The following is a 19,045-nucleotide window of genomic DNA, read 5'->3' as shown; positions in this document are numbered from 1 at the left end:
GCTAAGAAATGTTAGGAGGTTCCACAAAGGTCTATGAATGCTGTACCGCTACTCAGATCTGAAATGATCAGCACTAGAAGTTTCTAGGCCTCTGCTTCCAAAACTATGTCTAGCTCAACAATTACGTATCAATAACAACACACTGCAATTGCATTATTGGAAATACATCAATTTTAGATGAACTCAGAAGGGAAATATCAGGGATTAAAGTAGCTTTTATGCTGTGGCCTGTATTTTTCCACTTTTATAAAATCATACACGTAGATACATTGCCTTTTAAGTCTGTTTCTGGAAGACTGTTTTGTAGGTTTCACTTTATTGATGAGCTAACCAACGTATATATTATGAGTGCTACAAAATGCACATTTACTCTAATCTTACCAGGTTGACCTATTGGCCCAGGAATCCCTGGTGGTCCTGGTGGTCCCTGAACACCTATTCCTGGCAGCCCAGGAGGTCCCATTGGTCCAGGTTGTCCATTTGGTCCAACATCACCTTTAAGAAATAAATACAGTTTAAATATTAAAAGCAACACCTGAGTCACTAGTCCTTGGGAACCATATCATATTAAGCAAGAATCTTGAAAAACTGGGCATTCATTCAGCAAGAAAAGTACACATAAGTATCAAGAGCAGAGGACAGGGAATCCATGAATAGTTACAGCCTTATAATTTAACATATGCTGATCACTACTTCAATACTTAAATCAACTTCACAAGAAAGTACAAAAGATTACAAACCACATATTCCTTCTACTTGTAACTCATTGTGGACAGTTATATATTCATAAGTTTAAAATATATTTTCAAGTTACCTATATTTTAAGATAGATAACTTCAACATTTTCCTTTTTACTAACTCAGGGCCATGGCTTATAAACATGTTCAAGCTTCTCCCTTCATTAGTAAAACATCTCTTTGACATTAGAAACTTCCCTGTCCATCTCTCCATCTTCTGTCTGTCCCTCTGTCACTCCCACTTTAAACAATTTTTACATGTACTAAAATTCTGTCTTTTTAGTGTACACTTTGATGAGTTTTGACAAAGGTATACACTTATATAAACACCACTAAAATCAAGACAGAACATTTTAATAAACCCAAAAAAGTCCCTGTGTGCTGTAGTCAACTCGTCCCCACGTCCCAATTACCTGGCAACCACTGATTTATTTTATGTCTTACAGATTTTTCTTTCCCAGAATGTCATACAAATGCAGCCACATAGTATGTAGCCTTTTGAATATGTCTTCTTTCACTTAATACAATGCATATGAGATTCACCCATGTTGTTATGTGTATCAGTAGTTACTTTTTACTGCTGGTTATTAGTCTATCAGATGAATATGTACATTTTGTTCATCTTTTTGCAATCTGAGGCACATTTGGGGTGTTTACAATTATTGGTGATTATGAATTAAGCAGCTATGAACACTGTTCTACGGGTTTCTATGTGAAGCTTCACATTTTTCTTGGGAGTAGAATTGCTGTGTCATGTGCGAAGACAATGTTTAACTATATAAGAAATTGTCAAACTGTTTTTCAAAGTGGCTGCACCATTTTGTGTATTAACTAGCAATGTATGAAAGTTCGAGTTACTCTGCATTCTTAGCAGCACTTATTGTCAGTTATCCTTTTTGAAAAAAGGCCAATTCTAATATTTATGAAGTGGTATCCCATTGTGGTTTTAACTTGCATTTCCCAGATGATAAATTATACTGAGCATCTTTACATGTGCTTATTAGCCATCAGGGTGTCTTCTTTGGTAAGGTATCTACTCAAATTGTTTGCTCATTTTTCCAACTATATTTTAAAAGTTGATTGCTTGTTTTCTTATTGAGTTTTGAGAGTTCATTATATATTCTGCTTGTAAGTCCTTTGTCAGATATATGATATGAAAATACAGTTAATTTTAATAAAGTCCAATATATCCAATTTTTCTTTTATGAATTGTCTTTTTGGTATTCTAACAAGTTTTTGCCTAATATCTGATCACAGAGTTTTCTCTTATGCTTTTTCATCTAAAACAAGGGATGACAAAGTACTTCCCATGGCTAAATTTGGCCTATAGGCCTCTTTTTGTGCTGCCTACATGCTAAGAATGGTTTTTACACTTTAAGAGGGTTGTTTAAAAAAGAATATGTGACAGAGACCATATATGTAGCCCATAAAGACTAAAATATTTACTCTCTAGCTCTTTGCAGAAAAAGTTTGCCCGCTTCTGTTCTAGAAGTTTGATAATGTTAGGTTTTACATTTAGGTCTGTGATCCATTGGGAGTTAAATTTTGTGCAAGGTAGGAAGTTCAGGTAGAGGTTTGTTATGTTGGTTTGTTTATATATTTTTTTTGCATATGGATGTCCAATTGCTTTATATTTTAGCAGTATTTGTTGAAAAGACTTATCTTTCTGTTGAGATTGCCTTAGCAACTTTGTGAAAAATTAAATATGTGGGTGTATTTCTAGACTCTCTATTGTGTTACAATGATCTATTAGTCTATATTTCACATATACCACACTATTTTAACTATTGTAGCTTTATTTTAAGTCTTAACATCAAGTACTATGAATTATCCCACTTTGTACTTCTTTCTCAAAATTGTTTTGGCTATTCTAGGTCATTTGTTTTTCCACATAAATTTTAGAAGAAAAATTGTGTGTTCTCCTTGAGAATATTTTCAATCTATGGATTGATTTGGAGAAAACTGATATCTTAACAATATCCATGAACACAATATACCATTCCATTTATTTAGGAATCTGATTTCTGTCAACAGTGTTTTATAATTTTCCACATACAAAGCCTGCACATTTTTGTTAGACCTATGCATACCGAAGCACTTCATGTCATTTGATGCTATTGTAAATTATACTGTTTTTGTTTAATTTTTATTTCTAGTTGTTCACTGATAGTATATAAAAACATAATTTATTTTTAGATATTTGCTTTGTCCTATGATCCTATGAAATTCACCTTTTAGTTCTAGTAAATTTTTGTAGATTTATTAGGGTTTTCTAAGTATAAAACCATGTCATCTATGAATATAGAGAGTTTTATTTCTTCCTTTCCAATCTGTATGCCCTTCATTTATTTTGCTTGTCTTATAACATTGGCTAGGACTTCCAACACCATATTGAACCTTTTCATACCATCAAAGATGGTAACAAATAACATCTTTGTGTTACATAACTTTGGGGAAAAGTATTCAGTCTTTCACCACTAAACATAATGGATCAAGATTTTGTAAATGTCTTTATCATGCTAAGGAAGTTCCCTTTTATTCCTAATTTTCTGAGACTATTTTTCCAGGAGTGAATATTGAAACTTATCAAATAATTTTCAGGATTTATTGAGATTATAATATAGTTTTTCTTCTTTACTCTGTTGATATGGCAAATTACATTGATTTTAAAATGTCGAACCAGCCCGTATTCTAAGGATAAGCCTCACTTGATTGTAGTGTATTATCCTTTTCATGTGTTGCTAGATTTGATTTGCCAATATTTTCTTGAGGATTTTTATGTCTATGTTCATGAGAGATATTGGTCTACAGCTTTCTTTTCTCATATGTCTTTGCCTGGCTTTGATATCAAAATAATGCTGGCCTCATGTAATGGTTGGAAAGTGGTATCTCTACTTCTATTTTTGGGAAGAGATTGTGTAGAATTGGTGTTATTGCTTCTTTAAATGTTTGTTAGAATTTACCAGTGATGCCATCTGGATTTGTAGTTTTCTTTGTTGGTGGGTTTTTAACTACAACTCAATTTTTAAAAAAATAGATTCCTGGATTACCTATTTCTTCTTTAGTGAGCTTCAACAATTTATATCTTTCAAGAAATTAGTCCATTTAATCTAAGTTGTCAAATGTATGGGCATGCAGTTGTTTGTCATATTTGTTTAATATAGATTTGTTGTTATCATAAATTATATACTTTTGTATTTCTTTCAACATTTCCAAGCACACAATAGTTGTCACAATAATACCTTTGGATGTTATTCCTGCTGCCTGGAACACCTTTCCCTTAAGTCTAAATTCAACTGTCACCATCTATATAAAACCTCTCCAGGTACCTTAGATAAGGCCCTGAACAAAAGTAATATATGAGGTAAACTGAATGCTTCCAAAATCATCTTTTTTTCTCTTTTGTATAATCTGATTCTAACGTTCAACCTTAAGCACATTTTCTTCCTCATATAGATATATCATGATGAGTATTAGCCTTATTAATTTATTATTGGTCACTACATTGTTTTGAAAGTGTTGCATCAACCTTTCCTACAGTTTAGTAACTGAGTTCTAATACCCAGTCATTGGTGTGTGGTGGGTGTTTGGTAGGTGAACTTTTATTGTGATCTGCTTGCTGAGTTTTGAGTGTAGTCTACTGATCCAAAATATTAGTGATACATGTTCATAGAAGTTCCCATTGAGATAATCACTTTCATGGTGATGCTACCTAGATTTTCTCACAGTAGAGAGCAATCCTTGAGATCTTCAAGATCAGAAACTATGCACTTGAGCTTCTAGTGATTCAGGTACTAGCTGGCATAGAACATAATAAATGTTTGAAGAATGAAGGAGTTACATGGCAGAATATCCCAAACACTTATTTTTCTAGCACCTAAAGAACTGTACTTGGCTTTTAATAATTGAGAATTACTCCTGTGAGGATATGGGAATGCCATATCCTAATTTCCTTCCAAAGATTAAGCAAATACCTGTTAAATTCATGTTTAAATAGCCTTCAATGCATTTCTTCACTACCACTGTGTCTCAAGAATATATATAAACAAAATATAGTAAGTGGGTAACTTCCACAGGAAGACTGTTTGCCACATATCATTTCAAATATCTTTATCTGCAATTTTTGTTGTTACAGGTCTACAGCTAGGGGAGATAACTGGTGGGAAACAAAACTTGTAACTTTGAGTGTTACAGTTTACAGCTGGCCTGAATTGTTTAGTCAAAACCAGAAAGGTATTTTTTTAAGAGCTTGTCTAAGAAGAGTTTGTATTGGGCTAGTCTGGGGCTTTTGCTGGCAGAATACAATCTGGCCTGGTTAAAATTGGATTGGGCTGTCTTACTGCTTTAATAGAAATCAATCCAACACGTTCCAGAAGCATGGCCCTGTTCAGATTATTCACTAGGAGCCAAAACGTTGACCAGGGAAGTCAGATTCCTTGCAAATCAGAAAGGAAAAAAAATGCAAGTCAGCTTTACTAATTCTATTCCTTCTCATTATTAGATAACTCAAAATCAAGGGAGTAGAAGAAACAACAGAGAAGTGGGTAAAGGATATCGGCAGTTAACAAGAAAAAAAAATATGGCCCTTAACACATAAAAGGACGGCCAATCTCACTCACCGTAAGAGACATACAATTTAAACCACTCTGAGAGTAAAGGCAAAGGACCTAATATAGCCAAAGAAATGTGTGTTTTTTTTTTTTTTAAGAACAAAGTTGGTGGGTTACCTTACCTGACTTCAAGTCTTACTATAAAGCTACAGTAATATAAACAGTGTGGTACTGGCTTAATGATAGCAAACTAAATAAATAAAACAGGATTGACAGCACAGAAGTAGACCAACACATATATTATTATTTGATCTAACACAGATCCCAAAGTAATCCAATAGAGAGGGGGTTATTTTAAACAAATGATGCTGAACAAAAATTATTTGACATGTGTAATAGTTTTAAACATAGAAACTAAAACTATAAAGCTTATAAAATAAAACATAGAATACCTTGGCAACTTTGGGGCAGGCAAATGTTTCTTAGGCAAGACACAGAAAATTATAATTATATAAGAAAAAATTGATAAATGAAACTTCAATAAAATTAAAACTTTTATCCATCAAAATACAGTAAGGAAATGAACAGGTCAGCCAGCCAGGGCTAAAATGCTAATAAACATATATCTAGGAAAGGGCCAGTACGCAGGACATATAAATAACACTTCCAACTTAATAATAAAGTGAGAAACAAATCATCTTTCAAAATAGAAAAAATATTTGAATATGTAAGTAGCTCACAAGTACATAAAAAAAGAACTCAACATCATTATTCATCAGGGAAATGTAAATTAAAATCACAATATGATGCTAGCACACACCTACCAACATTCCAAAATTTGAGAAAATGTGGAACAATGCAAATTTCTGAACCACTTTGGTATAAATTTAAAATGGTATCACCATTTTGGAAAAAGGTCTAGTAGTTTCTAGTACAACTAAGCATCCACTTATGATCCAACAAATCTGCTCTTAGTTGTTTATTGAAGCAAAATGAAATCACATATCCATAAAAAGGAATTGTAAGAAATGTCTTTAACAACTTCACTCATAGTAGCCAAAAACTTGACACAACCCAGGTATGCATGATACAGTCACATAATAAAATACTCAATGATTTCATTGAAAGAAAAGAACTATTGATAAACACAACAACATGGATAGATCTCCAAAACACTATGCTGAGTGAAAGAAGCCTTAGAAAGAAAGTACATACCGTATGATTCCATTTATAAGAAGTTCTAGAACAGGCAAAATAACTTATGATGAAAAAATCAACAGTATAGTAGCCACTGTGGATGATGGGATGGGGCTGACTGGAAAGGGGCATAAGGAAAATTTCTAAAACAATATTTTGATAAGGATTTTGTGTTATACAAGTGTATGTATTTGTCAAAATCCAGTAAATGTACCCTTAAGATTTGTGCATCTCATTTAATGTGAATTATATATCAGAAGAAAAGTAATATAGACCTATGGAATTTTAGTTATGGTATGCATGCTGAAGTATTTAGAGAGAAGTATATTGTTGTTGTAATATATTTTGAAATACATCAAAAACAGATGAATGGATGGAGACAGGGATGGATAGATATGTGACAAAGCACATATAGTAAAATGTTGATAGTAAAATACCAGTGATGGGTATATAGTAGTCCCAATAAAGTTCTGTCTACTTTGTTATATTTAAAATTTTAAAAAATAAAACGTTGGCAGGGAGATAAAAGGTTTATTGTAGAATCTGGATGGTAGATATACAGCTGTTAACTGTACTATTATTTTTCACAGTACTTAAAACTTTTTCACAATAAAATGTTTAAAAATATACTTAGAAACCTACTTACTTCATCAGGTTAGCAAAAATCCAAGAGTTTGTCAGCATACTCATTTATCAAGGCTGTGGGGAAACACACTCATACATTGTGGGTGGAGTGTAAATGGTGCAAATTGAGAGGAATCTGACAATATCCAGAGATGCATTTACCCTTTAATTCAGAAAATCCTTTTTCATCACTTTATTTTACTATTTAACCTGAACACATCTGAAATAATATGCATGAAAGAGTATTCACTACGGCATTATTTGTAATAAATGATTGGCAAAAATCCAATCTAGCAACTGGGATGAACTATGGTATATCCATGCAATTTAACACTAGGCACCTATTTTCAACACTAGGTGCCTAGTCTTAAATTTCAAAGAGTCAAGATCTCTGTCTACTGATATGGAGTGATCTTCAGGATACAAATTTAAGTAAAATAAGTAAAGTGCAAATAAAGTCAAAAGAAAATACCTTCTCTTTCAAGAACAGAGAAAATAAAACAAATTCTTGGCTGGTATTTATATAAGAAACACCGGAAGGATTCCAACACTTTGGGAAGCCCAGGCGGGCGGATCACGAGGTTAGGAGTTCGAGACCAGCCTGGCCAATATGGTGAAACCCCGTCTCTACTAAAAATACAAAAATTAGCCGGGCCTGCTGGCATGCATCTGTAATCCTAGCTACTCGGGAGGCTGAGGCAGGAGAGTTGCTTGAACCTGGGAGGTGGAGGTTGCAGTGAGCCGAGATCACGCTATTGCACTCCAGCCTGGGAGACAGAGCAAGACTCTGTCTTGGAAGAAAGGAAAATAAAAAATAGTTACGTAGGAGGATGGAGAGGAACAAAGTGGATGAAGATGGGTTGGAAGGAAGACTTCTCAGTGTTACTTTTATAACATATATGATTGTATTTTTTTTTTTTTTGAGACAAAGTCTCACTGTCGCCCAGGCTGGAGTGGCTTACTGCAACTTTCGCCTCCCAAGTTCAAGTGATTCTCCTGCCTCAGCCTCCCAAGTAGCTGGGATTACAGACATGTGCCACCATGCCCGGCTAATTTTTGTATTTTTGGTAGAGACGGAGTTTCGCCATGTTGGCCAGGATGGTCTTGAACTCCAGACCTCAGATGATCCGCCCACCTTGGCCTCCCAAAGTGCTGGGATTACAGGCGTGAGCCACCATGCCGGGCCATGATTTTATTATCTATTCAATGAAATAAAAGACAAAAATAATCAATGAAGGATTGAGAAAAATGTGTAGCAGTAACAAAATGGCAGCATGAGGTTTCCAGTTAATTGGGCTTATCACCCATAAACTTTCCCAAAGGTGTCAATTTCTATAAAAGTTAAAAGCAAATTGAGATGCAGTGACAGTCTCCATACCTTTTGGTCCAGGGAGCCCATCTAAGCCAGTGCGTCCTGGAGGACCTGGAGGTCCTGGGAAACCACGATCACCTTTTGGACCAAGTGTTCCTTTGAAACCTGGAAGTCCTGGTGGCCCAGGTGGCCCAGGTAATGCAAATCCTGGTTCACCCTTGAGCATACACATGACAAAACACAACAAAAACTCCCATGACTTTTCTGGTCCTTATTGTTTGCCACAGAGAATTTAATGCCGAAAATACAAGACAATACTTTTCTTTCCATGGGGGGAGAGGAGAAGATAATTAAATAAAAAGTAATTGGTATGTTGGAGAAAACATATGGAAGGATGGGAAACAGCGTTTAGTAAAACAAATTAGATGATTTGGACTGGTTTCAGGATAAAAAAAAAACTGAGAGAGCATGAGATTAAAGAACAGACTACCCTTGTAGGGAAATATGATTATAGGCTGAGTATTAGATAATACTAAACAATTATTTTTAATTTTACTAAGTATGATAACAACATTGTGGTTTTTGTATAAAATGTCAAGTTATTTAGAGATGAATGCTGATGCATTTATAAGTGAAATGATACGGTGTTGAGATTTGGGTAAAATATTTAAGCAAAGTAAAAAGGACTAGATGAAGCAAATGTTATAAAATCATAATAATTTTGAATCTGGATGATGGATATATGAAAGCTCATTGTATTATTCATTTTACTTTTATTTTCATTTGAAAATGTTTATAAGAAAAAGAATCAACCAATAGAGAAGTGGTTTTCTCATGAGAACTGGTGTCACGGGTTAACTGTTTTTCCCATGAAAAATAAGTAATAATTACAAAACACAGGAGGTTTAAATCAATGACACACAGATAAAATATATAGGAATAGTCACGATAATTACATGCCACAGCAGTTTGCTGAAGGTTGACTGAGGAAAGCTTAACATTAGATAAGAAATAATAAAAGGAATGAAAAGTAACTCAAACACAGTATTATTTATTATTAGTATTACTAAGTCAATTGCAGTGATTTGCATTATGTATCTGTAATGGAATTGGGACAGAGGGCAACAGTATAGAAGGTCTGGAAATGATATTCAATACCATTTCAACCAGTCATCACAGGCATGAACAGAGATGACATGGGATGATGACTCTATAGAGATGCACAGAGGGAGCTGACCATCGTACAGGCATACCTTATTTTACTGTGCATCATTTTGCTGTGCTGTGCAGACACTGCATTTTTTTACAAATTAAAGGTATGTGGCAACCCTACATTGAGCAGGTCTATCAGCGCAATTTTTCCTATAGCATGTGCTCACTTTTTGTCTCTGTGTCACATTTTGGTAATTGTCACAATATTCCAAACTTTTTAATTATTATTATATCTGTTATGGTGACATGTGATCACTGATGTTACCATTATAATTGTTTTGGGGTACTATAAACTGCCTGTATAAGATGGTGAACGTAATAAAAAAATGTTGTAAATGTCTGACTGCTCCACGGATCAGCCATTTTCCCCACATCTCTCTCCCTCTCCACAGGTCTTTCTATTCCCTGAGACATAACAATATTGAAATTAGGCCAATTAATAACACAACAATGGCCTCTAAGTGTTCAAGTGAAAGAAAGAGTCACATGTCTCTCACTTTAAATAAAAAGCTGGAAATAATTAAGCTTAGTGAGGAAGGCATGCCAAAAGCTAAGGTAGGTTGAAGGCTAGGTCTCTTGCACTAAACAGTTAGCCAAGTTGTGAATGTGAAGGAAACGTTCTTTAAGGAAATTAGAAGTGCTACTCCAGTGACACAAATGAGAAGAAAGTAAAACAGCCCTATTGCTGATATGGAGAAAGTTTGAGTGATCTGGACAAAAGATCGAACCAGCCATAACATTCCCTTAAGCAAAAACCTAATCCAGAGCAAGGCCCTAACTTCAATTATCTGAAGACTGAGAGGTGAAGAAGCTGCAGAAGAAAAGTTGGAAGCTAGCAGAAGTTGGTTCGTGAGGTTTAAGGGAAGAAACTGTCTCCACATCATAAAAGTGCAAGGTGAAGCAGCAAGTGTTGACATAGAAGCTGCAGCAAGTTCTAGCTAAGATCATTGATGAAAGTGACTACACTGAACAACAGATTTTCCATGTTGATGAAACAGCCTTCTATTGGAATAAAATGCTCATAGGACTTTCATAGCTAGAGAAGATACGTAAATTACTGGTTTCAAAGCTTCAAAGGGCAGGCTGGCTCTATTTTTAGGGACTAATGTAGCTGTTGACTTTAAGCTGAAACCAATGCTCATGTACCATTCTAAAAATTCTAGGGCCCTACAAATTATGGTATATCTACTCTGCCTGTGCTCTATAAGTGGAACAATAAAGCCTGGGTGACAGCAGATGTATTTAGAGCATAATGTACTGGCTATTTTAAGCCCACTGTTGAGACCTACTCCTCAGAAGAAAAGATTCCTTTCAAAATTTTACTGCTCATTTACAATGCACCTAGTCACCCAAGAGCTCTGATGGTGATGTACAAAGAGATTAATGTTCTTTTCATGCCTGCTAACACAATACCCATTCTGCAGCCCATGGATCAAAGAGTAATTTTAATTTTCAAGTCTTATTATTTAAGAAACACATTGTGTAATGTATAGCTGTCATAAATAGTGATTCTTCTTATGGATCTGGCAAAACAAATTGGAAACCTTCTGGAAAGGGTTTCATTCTAGATGTCATGAAGAATATTCAGGATTCATAAGAAGAGGTCAAAATATCAATATTAACAGGAGTTTGGAAGAAGTTAATTCTAACTCTCACAGATGACTTTGAGGGTTTCAAGACTTCAATGGAGTAAGTAACTGCAAATGTGGTGGAAGTAGCAAGAGAACAACAATTTTAAGTAGAGCCTGAAGATGTGAATGAATTGCTGCAATCTTATAATAAAAGTAGAACAGATGAGCAGTTGCCTCTTATGAGCAAAAGTGATTTCTAGAGATGGAATCCACCCTGGTGAAGATGCTGGGAACAGTGTTGAAATGACACTAGAATATTATATAAACTTAGTTGATAAAACAGCAGCAGGGTCTGAGAAGACTGATTCCAATTTTGAAAGAGGTTCTACTGTGGGTAAAATACTACCAAACAGCACCACATGCTGCAGAGAAATCTTTTCTGAAAGGAAGAGTCAATTGATGTGGCAAACTTCATTGTTGTCTTATTTTAAAAAATTGCCACAGCCACCCAACCTTCAGCAACCATCACCCTGATCAGTGGGCAGCCATCAATATTGAGTCAAAACCCTCCCCCAGAATAAAGATTATAACTTGCTGCAAGCTTAGATGATTGCTAAAATTTTTTAGCAATAAAGTATTTCTAATTAAGGTATGCATATGGTTTTTTTAGACCTAATGCTATTGCACACTTTAAAGACTACAGTATAGTGTAAACATAACCTTTATATGTACTGGGAAACAAAAAAAATTGTGCGATTCACTTTATTTTGATATTCACTTTATTGTGGTGGTCTGGAACTAAACCTGCAATATCTCCAAGGTATGCCTGTATTCTCTAATCAAAGAACTGGGCACTCAAAAGTAGGTACAGAAATTGGGTTTTTTTTTTTTTTTTTGCTCCAAATGTGACCTCTTGGACTATTAAAGATGATTTGGGGTTAAATATTTTTTTAAATGGAAATATAATAAGTTATCTATATATTTATAGTAAAGACTTGGGGCTTGGGATGATAACTGAGTCAAAATAGAGAGCTAGAAATAAGGAAGGTGGGAAAGATAAGAAAATGAGAAGGAATAAAGAAAAATGTCCCAGACCTTTGGTCCTGGAAAGCCGGGTGGCCCAGGAGGGCCTTCTAGACCAATTCTTCCAGGTGTCCCAGGTGCTCCTGGAGGTCCTGGAATTCCAGGAAAGCCTGTAAAATGATAAGTCATTTTTTAACCACCAAAGGAAAGGCACTTTAAGAAAGATATTCAAATTCCCAAACCCACACTCTACTCATGCTTAGTGACAACAGTAAGATGTCAAAAGCACAGTGACATTGTACTACTTAGGATTAAGCCTTACAAGCCTCTCAATCATCTTACATTCCTTTTATTTTCACATAGAGCTAATGTATGTGGAACATATGCTTTTCTGAAGAAAATGAGGGCTATTATAGAATAAGATAGAACTAAATTATAAGGAATGAATCCCACACAAAAATGCCCAAGAACTTTTCTTCTGCTTACATCTGGATGTAGTATGACAAAGGGCCTACCATATAATTTTGGAAATGAACTAAAAATAACTGCAGATATTATAGATACATACACACATAAAATCAAACCTGATACTTTTGAAAGCATTTTGTATAAATGAGTAAAGATATATTTAAGAACTGTCCTCAGACCACTGTGTGCTCTTGCCATTTGTGAGAATAAATTCTGTGAGGAATAAAGCAGAACTGAAGCGTAAGCCCTAAAAATTTCAATAAATCAAGAAAATATTATTTAGCATAAAACATTATTTGGCTACACATGTGCAATAAGTCCGTTTTCTGTTTAAAAAATCCTTTAACTCAATAAATATCAAGTGCACACTATGTGTTAGGAACTGTTCTAAACCCTGAAAATACTATGGTGAACACAAAATACAATAATTCCTGTGATTTTTAAGCTTATATATCACTTTTGCATATTTAAAATGTACATATTTTCTTGTCTGGACTGTTTTAGATAAAGATCATGAACTTATAGTGAAAATACACTGTGATTTTTTATTTACATTCTTTATTGCACAGAGAAAAAAGGTACAATTAATATATTTTATTTGTTGAATGAATTTTATGAGAGAATAACATCATGCTAATCTTCTAACCTACTCTGCCTGCTACCCATTCCAACATACCTTTGGGACCAGGTGGTCCAGGAAACCCAATGCCAGGGATACCTGGTTCTCCTTTGCTACCAGGTATCCCTGGCAAGCCTGGTTGCCCTGGGAGTCCAGGGTCACCTATGGAGAAACAGCAGTTATTGAAAGGAAAACGTTCAAAGAAAGAAGCCATCAGGGCCAGGTGCAGTGGCTCACTCCTGTAATCCCAGCACTTTGGGAGGCCAAGGTGATGGGTCACCTGAGGTCAGGAGTTTGACACCAGCCTGGCCAACATGGAGAAACTCCGACTCTACTAAAAATACAAAAATTAACTGGGCGTGGTGGTGGGCACCTGTAATCCCAGTTACTTGGGAGGCTGAGGCAGGGAGAACTGCTTGAACCCAGAAGTAGGAGATTGCTGCAGCAAGCCGAGATCACGCCACTGTACTCCAGCATGGGTGACAGAGCGAAACTCCATCAAAAAAAAAAAAAAAAAGCCATCAGTGTTGAAGTTACTTTGAAATAAATTCCTCACATACCTGGAAGACCTACTTCACCATCTCTGCCTGGGTTACCAGGCAAGCCAGGCTTCCCTGGCTGGGTTATAGTCTGACCTGGATCCCCTTTAGGACCTGAAAGCAAGAGTAAATCAGTGGTAAATGAGAAGTATTTACTCGACTAAAGGTCTCTTTTTAATTAAAAACAAAAAAGAAAATTATCAGTGATCTTTTCAAAATGTAAACTAACAAAAATTCACAAGAAAAACAATCTTCCACTATATATTCAAGAAATATATAAAACAAGGACAGAATTTCAAAAAGAAAAAGGATATGACAGCCTTAAGGACTTCCATGATTCAAGATGTATAATGGTTAATTTTAGGTTTCAACATGACTAGATTAAAAGATACTGAGATAGATGGTAAAGCATTATTTCTAGGTATGTCTGTGAGGCTGTTTCCAAAAGAGACTGACATTTGAATCAGTGAAACGAATAAGGATGATCCACCCTCACCCAATGTGTGTGGGTACCATCCAATCAGCTGAGGGACCAGATACAACAAAAAGGCAGAAAAAAAGGTGAATTCTCTGCTGTCTCTCTTTTGAAACTGGTACACCCATCCTCTCCTACCCTTGGACATCACAACTCCAGGTTCTCTGGCTTTCAGACTCTGGGACTTGCACTAAGCAGCCACTCAGGTTCCCAGGCATTCAGACTAGGACTGAGCCAAGCTAATGGCTTCCCTAGTTCTTCAACTTACAGGCAGCCTACTGTGGGACTTCTCAGCCTCCATAATCATGTAAGTCAATTCCCATAATAAATCACCTCTCATCTATCTATCTGTCTGTCTGTCTATCTATCTATCTATCTATCTATCTATCTATCTATCTAATCTACCCATCTGTCTATCCTTTTTATTGGTTCTGTTTCTCTGGAAACCCCTAAAACAGGGTGTTATCTATATAAGTATTTTTAAAATGTAGGCCAAAAGAGCGATAAAAATCAAACTGTAGTAAACAAGGAAAATACTGTTTTTGGCTAATAGGTACATTTAGGTTTTACATGTGCAAAGTTCAAGTATATCCACTCCTTATTAATGGAAACATGAACTTGAAATTGGCTCAAGAAAAAAGATTTCCTCAACATGACACAAAAAGCACTAACCATGAGAGAAAAGATTGATAATTTTGATGATGTGAAAGTTGTTTTCTGCTCATTGAAGACACCATACAAAGAGTAAAAATGGCAAGCCACAGTAGGTAAAGATTTCTTTTTGCAAAATACATAGGAAACTAAGAACTAATACACAGAATATATAAAGAACTCCTCTAAATCAATAAAAAAAGAAATAATCCAATATAAAATTGGTCAAAGTACTTGATTAGGCATTTCACAAAAGCAAATTCAAATGACCAATAAACACATGAAAAGGTGCTAAACTTTAATCAGAGAAATGCAAAATATCACACTCAGCAGATTGGCAAAAAGGTAAAAGTCTGACAATACAAAATGTTTCCAAGGATGTAAATCAACATAAAATATTCAACACTGCTTGTGGTAGTAAAAATTGGTACAATTGGTCTGGATATAGTTTGTAATTATCCAGTCAAGTGGAAGATGCACTTATCCTATGCTTTGAAAATGCTAATCTTAAATACATACCCTAGCCCAGGTATTGGTAAGCCTTTTGTGTAAAAGACCAGAGTAAATACTTTAGGCTTTGTGGACCATCCAGTCTCTGTAGCAACTACTCAACTCTTCAGTTGCAGTGCAAAAACAACCACAGACAAAAGTGAATGGTTGTGGAAGTGTTCACATAAAACTTTTATTTATAACAGGTGGTAGGCTGGATGTGGTCCATGGACTGTAGTTCTGTAGTGTGCCAACTCTTGCCCTAGAGAACTGTGAGCACATGAACACAAGGAGATATAGGGATCTATCTATCTACCTATCTATCTATATGACTGTATACAGAAGCATTATTCATAATAGACCTGAACTGTAAATAACTCAACCATTAACCATAGAATGGATCAATCAACTGTAACACACACACACACACACACAAACATACATACAATGAAATACTATATAGCAATAAAAATATACTATAGCCAAATGAAAAGTTAATATAAAAAACACCCTATGATTCTTTTAACATGAAGTTTAAAAAGAAACAAAATTAAAATACTCTGTTTAATAATGAATACAGAGGTCATAAAACAGAGGGGTAATGGAAGAAAATTATGTAAAAGTCAAGACAGTAGAGAGGAGGAAGGGGATTGTGATTAGGAAATGACAGGGAGAAAAGGTTAGGGGTTTCTAGGATGCTGGTAACATTCTATTTTTTGATGTGTGTGGTGGTTACCTGTGTGCTTCTGTTATAACTATTCATTAAACTTTGCATTATGTATCATGTACTTAAAAAAGGCAAAATTAACAGTAACAATGAAACAGTCAGAAAAGATTTAAAAAGCAACCCCCTTACAAAAAACATTGTGATCCCTTGCTAAGACGCTCTGAAGAGTTCAAATATAAACGACTAGGGAAACACACCTCTCGGGAAAGGAAGCCATGAGTAGCCAAAACATAATAAATTTCTGTTTTTAAGCACCAAATTTAAAACAAAACACAGTAAACTTACCTGGTATTCCTGGCTGGCCTGGATTTCCTGCCACACCTTGTATGCCTTTTTCACCTACTGGGCCTGGAGGGCCGAAACCAGGGGGACCCATAGGCCCTATATTCCCTGGGAGGCCTGGTAAACCTGGGTTCCCAGGGGGACCTCTTTCACCCTTAAAAGTAATTCCACCCTAAAAAGGGAAAAGTTTAATACAGAAACATATAGATACAACAACTATCTGTAGGTTGGTACTGAATACAACTGGGGAAAGGATATAGCCATAAATAGTTCTTCTTAAAAGCTATATAAGTGAGTGGTATTATGAGATGGTATGTGTGATCATTCCACTTACTCATTCCTCCAACAAATATTTTTGGGCTCCTACTACGTGTCAAGTGCTGGTGATACAATAGAAAACAAAAATACACAAAAATCTCTGACTTTATGCAGTTTACATTTTAGTGTAAGTTAGAAAGGTTATTGTCTAGATAACATTATAAAATATCACTTCCTACCTAAATATTCTGGGCTGTGTGTTATGTACAAAATAAGATTGTTCATTTATGTTAAATCTTTCAGTTCTGTGGCACATGGAACATGGCTATCTACTTGTACTATTCTCTAAGCTTACTATATATATATATATATATATATATATATATATATATATATATATAGAAACAAGTTAAACTGCTGGTTATGAGGGAGATTTATTTATTTATTTATTTATTTATTGTGATGGAGTTTTGCTCTTGTTGCCCAGGGTGGAGTGCAGTGGTGCAGTCTCGGCTCACTGCAACCTCCGCCTCCCAGGTTCAAGTGATTCTCCTGCCTCAGCCTCCCGAGCAGCTGGGATTACAGGTGTCCACCATCATGCCCGGCTAATTTTTGTGTTTTTAGTAGAGACAGGGTTTCACCATGTTGGCCAGGCTGGTCTCAAACTCTTGACCTCAGGTGATCCGCCTACCTCGGCCTCACAAAGTGCTGGGATTACAGGCGTGAGCCACCATGCCCAGTCATGAGGTTTAAGTAAACCCAAGGAAAGAAATGTGGGGGTTAAGAGATGGGGAACCTTATACTGTCTCATAAACATCTTAACCTCCTACCCACCTATTCATAGAAAATATTCAATAATGGGTTAAGAAAAATAAGTTTACAAAACAAGTGAAAGAAAGGAGTAGTGAAGAAACCCTACATAGTCAGTAACAATGTGCCATTACTGTATGGTCACCCTGTTTTAAGCATTGATTGGGTGTTTATCTCAGAATCAGGCCCATCCTTTGAATTAACTTAGAAAACATTTCTAAGTGAAAATTTAACATCACAAAACCAAAAATATCAAACCAACTCACAGGCTCTCCTTTCGGGCCAGGAAGCCCTGGCAATCCATCCTGTCCAGGAGTGCCAGGTAAACCAGGAAGCCCTGGAGCTCCAGGGGAACCCAACTCTCCCTTGTCACCCTTCATTCCTGGAAAAGTGAGGATATCACCAGGTTCACCTTTAGATCCAGGAAAGCCTGGAGCACCTGGAGCTCCTGGAATGCCCTGAAATGAGTAAGGAAAGAAAGAGAAAGAGTGGAAAAAGAAGAAAGAGAAAAAGAAAATCAGTTTCTTTTTTTCTAACATTTTCGTCTCTCCAGTTTACTCCTTCAACCCATCCAATAACATTTAATGTACAAAGGGCTGAATCAAGTGAGGCATGTGAGTCAGGAAGAGTCAAGGAATCAAAGTACAACTTAATGGAAAAATTAAATTATATATGTGTGTATATATATGAATAATTGAAAAGCAATGTGTAAAATGCCTTCCTTCTACTTCTTTTTGTTTTATAATATACTCAAAACTTACTGGTAATCCTTTGGGACCAGTTGCACCAGCTTGTCCTTTTTCACCTTTCTGTCCCGGGAAACCAAGAGATCCTAACACACACACACACACACAAACAAACCAACACACACACACAATAATGTAAGCTTTGAGCTTGAACTCCTGACAAAGCTCATACAGAAATCATCAAGTCAGAAAGTCAAGTTTTTAAAATAAGAACCCCATTCAATCCCATTTAAGTCACATTTGTATTTTCCTTTTACGTTCACAAAATGAGATAATCATCCTTTTTTAAAAATAAATTTAACATTTCATGTTACATACAATATTGTATCCTAAGAAACTTCCAACTCCAAAGCAGCCTTTCTCAGACCTTGCAACTACCAAATACTATGCACAACGTTTCCTGGGTTCCTATGATGTTCCCATTGCCAAAGGGAGAAAAAAGATAATGAAAAGGTTTGAATATCTTTATTCTGACTTATGCAGTTTTCCTAGATCCTTACCAGTCCTGTCTTTGGTTTGTCATTCCCTGAAATTTGGTTTATGAGAAACATTTGCAGCCCAAAAACTAGAGGAAACATTACTAAAGCAGTCGTTCTCCAAATGGATCCCTGGATGAGTGGAATCATCACCACATGGCTACTAATTAGAAATGCTAATTCTTGAGCCTTCATTCAGTTCTACTGAATCAGAAACTTTGAGAGTGAGGCTCAGCATTCTGGGCTTCAATAAGCCCTCCAGGTGATGCACTCTCAAGT

The 19,045-nt window shown here is 35.7% G+C and overlaps 1 protein-coding gene across 3 annotated transcripts in view; it reads right to left on the bottom strand.

Annotated features, from left to right (window-relative positions):
* The window catches only part of COL4A5 (collagen type IV alpha 5 chain), a 261,295-nt gene that overhangs the window by 75,325 nt on the left and 166,925 nt on the right, over positions 1-19,045 (bottom strand). For all 3 annotated transcript variants that reach the window (XM_055267729.2, XM_055267730.2, XM_063635302.1), the window contains 8 exons: positions 18,306-18,376; positions 17,811-18,002; positions 16,480-16,648; positions 13,874-13,966; positions 13,371-13,475; positions 12,299-12,396; positions 8,487-8,637; positions 382-495 (listed from right to left, as the gene is read on the bottom strand). In XM_055267729.2, coding sequence (XP_055123704.1) covers positions 382-495; positions 8,487-8,637; positions 12,299-12,396; positions 13,371-13,475; positions 13,874-13,966; positions 16,480-16,648; positions 17,811-18,002; positions 18,306-18,376 — 993 coding nt within the window. The remainder of the gene's footprint in view (positions 1-381; positions 496-8,486; positions 8,638-12,298; positions 12,397-13,370; positions 13,476-13,873; positions 13,967-16,479; positions 16,649-17,810; positions 18,003-18,305; positions 18,377-19,045) is intronic.

Source organism: Symphalangus syndactylus, chromosome X, assembly GCF_028878055.3.
Source record: "Symphalangus syndactylus isolate Jambi chromosome X, NHGRI_mSymSyn1-v2.1_pri, whole genome shotgun sequence".
NCBI classification, from domain to species: Eukaryota; Metazoa; Chordata; class Mammalia; order Primates; family Hylobatidae; genus Symphalangus; species Symphalangus syndactylus.
This window is presented reverse-complemented; position numbering and strand designations above follow the sequence as displayed.